Source organism: Cariama cristata, unplaced genomic scaffold (assembly GCF_000690535.1).
Source record: "Cariama cristata isolate BGI_N322 unplaced genomic scaffold, ASM69053v1 scaffold8479, whole genome shotgun sequence".
NCBI lineage: Eukaryota > Metazoa > Chordata > Aves > Cariamiformes > Cariamidae > Cariama > Cariama cristata.
The window spans coordinates 20163-29638 of record NW_009637354.1 but is presented as its reverse complement, the minus strand read 5'-3'; the positions used below and the strand labels follow the sequence as shown (position 1 = coordinate 29638).

General features: G+C 38.0%; 1 protein-coding gene across 2 annotated transcripts in view; it reads left to right on the top strand.

The window, feature by feature from the left end:
* The window catches only part of LOC104167898 (thioredoxin reductase 1, cytoplasmic), a 26836-nt gene extending 20561 nt beyond the window's left edge, over nt 1-6275 (top strand). For both annotated transcript variants that reach the window (XM_009708295.1, XM_009708296.1), the window contains 3 exons: nt 141-236; nt 2487-2621; nt 5894-6275. In XM_009708295.1, the coding sequence (XP_009706597.1) occupies nt 141-236; nt 2487-2621; nt 5894-5956 (294 nt within the window). In that variant the 3' untranslated portion in view covers nt 5957-6275. The remainder of the gene's footprint in view (nt 1-140; nt 237-2486; nt 2622-5893) is intronic.
* The last annotated feature ends 3201 nt before the right edge of the window (nt 6276-9476 follow it).

Genomic DNA, 9476 nt, shown 5'->3' with positions numbered 1-9476 from the left:
GAGTCTCACTCTGATTTCAGATATTCCAAATGCTATGTGCCTGACTCATTATTTAAGATAATCTGGCAGTTTTTGGAAGATCGTGCTCTCTGCTCTGAAATTACACAACTATTTTTCTTTAACCTGTGTTGTATTTCCAGGTGTACCATAGTCATTTCTGGCCACTGGAATGGACTGTGCCGTCCAGAGATAACAACAAATGCTATGCGAAGATAATTTGCCATATTCAAGATAATGTAAGTGTGTCTTTCCTTCCAGGGAAAACAGCATATGTATGTTCTTCATAGGAACAGTTGATACCACAGCTGTAAATAGGTTGTTTTTAACAAATTAAACTTAATTTAAATTTTTATACCTTTGAAATGTAATAAATATTTATAGTGATACAATACTTTTGTTTATACAAAAATGACCTTAGTAAAATAGAAAATTCTGCTGTTGCTATTGATATATTGTACTTCTTCCATATATATAAAATAAGAAGTAGAGATCTCTAAGGCTGCTCATTAACTTTGAAAAGTGAGCAAATCAATGCATGTAAAAATAGTTAGAAGTTTTATCAGTTTATCTTATTCTCTGCTCCCCAAACTGAGACATTGTTTTCTGGAAGATTCCTCTCTCTGAAATTGAGGTCGCTCAGAAATGATAACAACTTGTAACCTCTGCAAATCCACGTGTATCTATAAAACTCTTGAGCTCGATCTAACAGGATTAATGTATCTTGCCTGCACAAATCTTATTTAGAGTGATAATGCCAGGATTATCCTCGAACTAGGGTAAAATTTCCTCGCGATGGAAATGTACAGTACCTGCTGAAGCACAAGCAAAATTACTAATTGATTAAAAGAATTGGTATGCCCCTCTCTGATCATCATCTGCTTAATAAAAATTTAGTTGATTTTAATAATATGAATTATTATGAAGAATAATATGCTGTTAAAATGTATTCCTGTTAAGATAGTGGCATAGAGTTATCAGGCCTAAAATGTTTTTAATCTGTTTTACTAGTTTTCTTTCATCATTAGATACAGATTTATCTTCCTGCAGTCTTTCTAAGCATCATGTCACTATTTTGTAAAATTTGCAAACTTTTGGTTTTGCCTGTCTCCTCTTTCTGGAGGAGTTTGCACTAGTGTGGAAGCCAGTTTAGAACCCGTGGTTACGTTCCTAATCCAAAGTTACTTAAGAAAATGAAAAGGCTTAATGGTCATTTAAAGTGTTTCATTAATTTGTTTCCATTTGTTGTCCTGAAAATGTGGAACGTGTTTAAACATCTGGGGGGGGTAGTTGAAAGTTATCCTGGATGAAAAATAGTTCAGTAACTATTTAAAATTGTAGTTACCTTGGTTTTATTACTATGGTTTTATTTTTACGTATGTCCATATTTTTAAAGGAAAATAAGGATAATTCCATTTTAGTTATTACCTAATTATAGCTCTTCTTATTTAAATAAACCCTGTGGTAAATCTCAGTCCTCAGGCTTACTGAAAGAAAAATAACCTTCCAGTGTACTGAGTATCCACACTCCCTTTATATGTGATATTTAGCGGGAGGAGCAGATAACTTTTGATACCCAACTGGGCTCCCATCTATGCTTAGCAAAATCTGATTAATGCCCTGAAAACCACTAAAGCCCACAGCAGTTGGCATTTGCTAAAGGAGACTTGCTTTTCTTAGAGAAGCAAGCTCTTCTTTAAGAAAAGCAGGTCAAGCCAGTACAACTTGTTCTGTTGAGCATTTGCTGAGGATATATGTGCAGTTTGACATGTTTTGCAATTGAACGATAGTATAGATATGAGAAGTGTGAAGTAGTAGTATCTTCCTTGTAATCACTGGATGTCTTTCAGTTTGTTTTGCTGGTCTCTAGGTATATTATCTCCCAATGACAGCGAGCACTGCAACAAGAGTAGTCATCCGTTTAGTTATAGTGCACTTCTTGCCACATCTGGTTAGCCAGAACTTTAGCTTGTGGCCCTTTCCTGTAAGCAACAATCAAACTGAAAGTTCTTCAATAGGTATGCACCATGTAGCCATGTAGCATAGGCCCTGATGTTGTAAACCTTTGTGCAATGTGCTCGTCTTTACTTAGGCAAGCAGTCTGTTGGAATGAGTGGACTAGCTTGCCTGAATAAAATTTAAATATGTTTGCAATTTGAACACAGAATAATCAAGCATAGACTATGGTGTGTGTTTAATTTGCATTCCGTAGATGTAAACGGAGGACTCCTGGACAAAACTTTGTAAGGAAGCTGATTATTGAGTTCTTAATTGAATCTTTGCCTTTTCAGAGAGAAAACAAAATTATACCGACTATCTCCCATCTGTTGGTGCTAATGATAGTTCATATTTGTGTGGTTACATTAACTTTTTGTGGTATGTTTTGTGAGTTGATTAAATTATATACTGTGAGTAAGAAAACCTTACACGTTGTCTAAAGAGAACTGAACACACGACTGTGCTTTCATTTGGTTATCTTTCGTATTTAGGAGAGAGTCGTTGGTTTCCACGTCCTTGGTCCAAATGCTGGAGAAGTCACCCAAGGGTTTGCAGCTGCTATTAAATGTGGGATGACAAAAGAACAGCTGAACAGCACCATAGGAATTCATCCCGTCTGTGCAGAGGTTTGTATATGAAGTCACCTGATAGCCTAACTTTCGTAGCATTCTGGGGTAAGGTGTTGGAAATCTGAATAACAGAGCTCTATTAAAGAGGTCCAAATTTGGGGGGAAGTAGGGGAGAGGGAAGGACAGAAAGTTATCTGGTTTTAATACTTAGAAATCTAATATTTAGGTTTAACCTGAGATATATTTTTTTAGTTTGTTCATTTGTGAAGTGTTTATAGTCTCCCCTAATCCAGTGCTCTTTCTATTGGGAAGCATAGAATTTTCCTCCCACTCAAAGATCCATTTATGAAGGCTTCAAATACTATTTCTGCTGAAGTGGTTGTCAAAGCTAATTTTTTTTAGGTATGTGTTCTCAAATAGGCTTATAAACTGGTGCTGTGGAAGGGCACCATCTACAAGACAATTTTAAATTCTGTCCTTCTAAAGATCTCTCCTTTACTCTGTAGGCCTTCACTTTTGAAGTGAAGTACATGAGGCCACACAAATATTTCTTCTTGTGTTTGTCTTGCCATTCCTTTTTACTGAAGAGCTTAATTTTCTCTAGCAGGGTGGAAACAGCTCCTCCCAGGTGTAAATCAGAGATGCTCCATTGTTTTTTTTAGTAGCATTAGGACTGGTTTGTATTAGCTGAGGATCCCTGCGAACTTTTTATGACCTTTGTAGGTCTTTGTACAGAATCTCTGTTTTTACCTGCTTGTGCTAACTGCAAAGGGTTAAAAGAGTGCACTAGGATGCTGGTCTGCAGGAGTGAAGTCTGCTTCTCTATTTTTCTGTTTCCAAAGTGATACAGTATAAGCAATATAATACGAACTACATTCATGGAATGGACTACTACCGATCTGAATCATCTTCAAAGCATCCGCAATACAGATTCTGTTTGTTTTTTCCTGTCGTATCATCTAATGTCGTTCTTGGAAGCCCTTGAAGAGGGCTAGCAGGTCCTTATCTTACCAGGGCCCCTGTGGAGGGGGAACTCTGAGGGAGGCATTCAAACCTGTGAACCCAAGTGGGATATTAGCATATGCAGTGTGAAGAGAGGATAATAGTCATAATTTATTCTGGACATCTGAGCTGCTAAAATTGAAACTGAACAGAATGATGATTAGACATAATTTAGGGAGGTAATTTCAGATAATCATATTTGTTTGAGTGGGGGAGGAAGAAATTGGCTCAGGAGAAATACACTTTTTAAAAGCTTCAGGGAACAGCGATCATTTTTAGTGCCAATCTTCAAAAGATTTTTTTTTTTAATGTCTGTTACTTAATTTAATCTCTTGAGCAGTAAACAAAAATTGAAGTGCGAGATCGTACTCTTTGATTAAAAAAATACTTAAAAATGGTTTGGAATTTGTGAGGCCTGTGCATATCTGCATGAATAGAATGATGGATAATAGCATTATTTTTACCTTAGATCCATGTAAAAGCTAAGGAAAATGAAATCTGATCTGAGCAGGTAAGGGACAGTGTTGCAAGGTCAAATGCTGACATCTTCACTGCCATTAGTACTAATTCATTGCTCAAAGAGTCTCCTGTGAAACATGGTATTACTCAACTTGAAGAAGACCGTAAGACTGAGGGTCCCATTTCTCGCTGCTTACAAATTAGAGCCGGATTTCACTTCTCTTATTTGAACGGCATTTTATCCTGCAGAAAACACGAGTTCTGAATGGGATTTCTTGCAAGGCAAAGTACAAACCACTGCGAGCACAGAGTTGGTAGGACCTCAGCCTTACAGAGAATTACCTCTCAGCCTAGACTGCACTGCACTGCTTGAAATACAGGCGTGTATAATTGAGCATCTGTGATGAAGGGAAAGTGTCTTCTGAAAGCTGGAATGATTCTTTGAATTAGCTAATAACGGCTTTCCAGCCATTGCATCTAAGGTTTTGTCTTCATTGGAATAGCTAACAAATTCTGTCCAAAACCTCAAGTTTCCAATAATTACCAAATTACTCCAGCTGGCTTACTGGAGTGAGGCAGTTGTGTCATCCCCACAGCCATTGGAACTGGCTAGAGCACACCCAGAGCTTGCAGTCGGGCCAAGAAGAAAGCAGATAAATTTTGTGCTTTAATCTTTGTCTTTCAAAGTGAAATAATAATAAGTGAAGATTCCCATATGTTGTCAGTCTGTGGATCAGAACTGAAGAGTTAGAAACCCTGTCTCAAGCCATGCACTATAGTTAAAATATATTGCTATTCTTCTGCCATATATATTAGACGTGCATTTGTCTTCCTGATTTGTGCGTAATGCTTTACATGCTTAGAGAAAGCAGAAGAGGTATATCATTTATTGATGTTGTTCTCTGAAGAGCTCCTAGCAGTCTTAATGCAGCAAAGCTTCTACTTAGAGAATTGTAGGGCTTTCAGATCCCCATTATCTTTAGATACTTCAGTGTTATTTGCATAACTGAGATGTGTATGTACTTTATTCTGTGCTAAGTTTATTCTTCCTGAGAGTTGGCTTTGATGATAGCTAATTATTGCACCTTTGAACCATTTAGGTAGAAGTGGATTTGATTTCCTTTTTTCCTTTCTGTATTGTATCTATGCAAAACTATGCAATTATTTGCATTGTAAAGTTATGTTAAACAATGTTAAACAATGTTAAACAAGTTTTTGTAGAATTTTTCTTCTTTTATTTTGATACCTTTTAATTTTACAGTAATTATTCTTGAGTATGTTGTTTTCTTTAATGTGACTTGAAAGCAGTAAAGATTGGACTTTTTCAAACTAGATTTAGTAAGTGTTTCTTAGCTATTGTCCAGAGGATACAGATCCCAGACATAATACCTACATCAGCAATCGGTCCCACATTTCTGTAATATCTAGAAAGGTACAGAGGCAAAATTTATGTTCCCTCCAAATGCCGTAGTCTTGAGTTAACTTCACTTTTCCAACAAAGAAGTTATCTTTGAGCCATAAAGACACTTATTCATTAGGTGTACAGACTGGACTTTATTATGGTTGAGCTCGTTCCCACTGTAAAAACTTAGGAGAATTAAGGCTAAAGATGGTATAAAGCCATGTGACTTCCTTAATTCTTTCTTTTCCACTATAAAAGGAAGACCATAAGGTAAATGAAGAGAACAAAGGGTATTTGTATGCAGGTGTGCTATTTAGTGGCAAGGATTTTAAATGTATGTTTTTCATTATTATTTTATTACTTTAAGAAATGGCTGTGGTTTTGAGCATTATGCCCAAGTTGATCTTGCAGAAAAGAAGATTAATTTTAGCTATACTAAAAGTTTTCCTTTTTTCTTTCTCTTAAGATATTCACCACCCTGTCGGTGACTAAGCGTTCTGGTGAAAATACCCTTATGGCTGGATGCTGAGGTTAAAGACCCCCATTCGTGTTATTGCCAGAGACTGACTTTTATCGCAGTGTCCGACTTGTGCGATTCAAAAGAAAGGTTTTGGGAGAAGTCATCCTTGGGTGTCTGCAGAAATGTGTAGATCTTAACCAGGGCGTTCCATCATCCTAAGGAGAAGAGCACTGTGGGAGTTGGTCACTTGCGGTGACTGGCTGGCAATTAGCAACGCAATGGGAATATTGACTGTCAAGCTGTTGCTTAGCAGGGCATTTAACCAATGCTTTCATGAAGTCATAGCCTGAAAGCCTGCATTGTCTCGTGGGCAGTGATGGAAGAACTGCTAGCACAGCTGGAAAACAACTGTTTTGGTTTGGTTTTATTCCTCTCTAGTTTCTTACCTGAACAAAGAACTTCCGAACTCAAGAAAATTACCGCAAGTTCAGATAATTGTATAGTTCTCCTGTGGTACCAGGTTGTAACACAACCATTGCAAGGTCTCCTCATGAGCATGCATTTTACCAGCTCAGTTGCCTGTGGAAGGTAAATTGTATCGACATGTTTGATCGTGAGGAAGAAGGTATCCTTGGAAAAAAGTTTAGTACCATCTAGAATAACATATTTCTTGGCTTCCAAACTGACTCTGTTATGATTTTTTATGTGCAAACATTCTCCTTAGTGAGAAAGGAAAATACTTTTTATTAAGGTCTTGTTATGCAGAAAATTGACTCTTTTTTTTTTTTTAAACCCTGAAAGTAACCACCATGTGTATAACACAGATGTGATCTTAGCTTTGTCTTGCTGCTTATGTGATTATAATTAATCCGGTTTGGAACTGACAGAATTCCAATGTGGAATGAATTATACTTCCAAGAGCTCTGTGCAACTTTATTAGATTTGAATAATTTTTTCCTTTCCAGGTGAGCTATCATACACTGCACTGTTTCAGGTCTAAATTGGCCACTTTGAACACAGCACTATTGAGACTTTCTCACACATTACTGTACCTGTAGAATCAAAAAAAACCCAACCAAACAACACCCCCCAAAACAAACAAGCAAACAATCCCCCCACCCAACCTCCAAAAACCAATAGTGAAAAATCTTCTATGTAGATATGGCCTAAAAGCTGTATTTAGTTCCATGTGTGCTTTATTTTATATTTGATTAAGAAAACAATACTTTTAAAGCAGAGGTTTCAATGGAAAATAACAAATGCTTGGATATTCCTCCTGTGTTGGATAAACTGCGTACATATTTATCAAGAAATGGTAAAGATGTGTCTTTGTAATGGAAATGAATGTATTTTTGGTCGGGTTTTTAATTTCCCTCTGTTTTAGTGGAAAGGTTCGGATTACTTTTATTAAATGGTTCTTGGGAGTTCAGTAGTGCGGTGTGAATAAGGCATAAATTCTCCAGCCCTCTGGGCAGAATTCCTTATGTCTGAATTTCTACGCTGTAACAAGTTCATGTATTTCTACTGAGATTTCTAGAATAGTGTTGTAAGTTATTTTTGTAAACTCATACATAACTGAAGGATTTTTAAACATGTTTTGTATGGTATCAAGAACGGTCTGTGGTGGTATTTTACTGGCCGGTTTATTAAATAAACTGAAGTATTTGCACAAACAGATGCTCATTTTGATGCCTCTTCCAAGCAAAGAAACCAGGTGACAGCATGCTGACTTTTTTTTTTTTTTTTTAAAGGCCAGAAGAGGGCACCTTGATAAACCCAGCTGTGATTTTGTGATTTGTTTCCATCTTTTGAATTTTGAAGGTAGATATTTCTCTGAGAAACAGGGATTGGGGCTATTTTATGTGCATTTTTTTGCATGTTAAACATATGAGAAGGACATACTTAAAATAAGAAATGGAATTAGGAAACCAACCTCTCACTATTTGCACTAACTGCCATCTTTATAACCTCTGAAAACCCAGGAATACAGGTTCCTGAGCTGTTCAGCAGTGGAGCCGTTCATATTTAAGCACATGGCGAGCAGCATTTTCAGGCAAGTCTGAAAGAAAGTCAGATCCTGGAGTGCAGGGACTAAAGACAGGTATGAGCTTGGCATTGCAAGGTTGGACCCACATGTATCTGTTCCTGTGGGTCATGTCATCATTAATGATGTGCGGTTTTACACTAGCGGCTTATAATTCAGTGGCTGCTGTTTTTAATTACATTTATTTTTACTTTAAATTTAAAACTGTGAGGCTTTTTTTTGTAGGACTTTCTTTTATTTCTCTAGAAAGAAAACATTTTCAGGTGTGTATTTCTGTGTTATCTGTGCATGATGATAGAGATATATATTATAACATCACGTAAGGATGTATTAAATGCCAAATCAAAGTATTTAATGTTTTTATCAAATTAAGCATACGTTGGGTAATGTAGGCTTTGGAAGCATATACTAGAAAATTTAATAAGTTAAACAATATTTATGTTCAGCTTATATTCATCAGTTATTAACATTTTTTTTTGGAACTCTTAGCAGAGTGTGAGAATCATCCTAAGATATTACAGCTACAAATGCAGACAGCAAATTTCACAAACTTGAGCCAGGAATTAGTAGTTTCACCAGCAGCTCCAAGAATTACTTTTTTTTTTTCTTTCCTTTTTTCTTTTGAGCTCCCTCACCCCAGCTGATCATTCCCCTTTTACCCCTCTCCCCTTGCTGTGAGTTGTTGGAACAGTCCTAACTTTCCCAGACGTCCTGTATTCCAACTTGCATCCTGCCTTCCCTCCTTCAAGATGTGCTGCCTGCCTGGAGTCCAGGCACAGGAGACTCCCTAGACATAGAGCCGTACGATGGGGCAGGACCAGTTTCAGACAAGGTGGGTCTCCTGAAGATGTCACAGGTGCTGGAGGTTTCACGGTAGGTTAGGTCTCTTGCTGCACCTTCTGCGAAGACCTTGCACTTGTAAAGCCTGCTAAGGATCATGTCTCTGGCTGTGCCACTGCGGGACGTCCCTTGTTCTATGGTGCCACATGGCAGCTGGTGGATGATGGTAGGAGAAAAAAGCCATAGCTGTGCGCTGCTGGTGCGTGCCGTGCCAACGCAGGAGTGTGAGGAAGGGGACGGATGGCTGAATCTTTCACGTAAGACTTGATATCGACTCCTTTCAGGTCAAAATATGGTATAAATGTTTGTGGTAAAATGGCAGCTCTGCCACGAGTGAAGTTTCAGAAGCCCTTCCTCTTTCATGACTAGCTTTTCTGATTGCTCAGTTGTCCTCTGTGTGGTATGGTGTGAGACTGCTTTCTTGCCAAGGCCTATTTGGCCTCCAGAGATAAATTAAACCAAAAAAAGAAAAACAGAAAGAAGGCACCAAGGGGTCTGCCACACCATTAACCTCCCTTCTGCATGCACAAAATGGCAAAAGGGTCCTGAAAGACAAGAAAGCACAAGGTTTTGGTTTGGGGGCTGCTGGTGGGGAGGTGGGAGTGGAGCAGGGGCTTGGGCATTTATCAGAGAGGGTGGGAAGGTGGTGTGTGGGGCTGTGGCCTGAGGTGGGGAAGGGTCATAGGTGGCGAAAGGCAAAGGCGC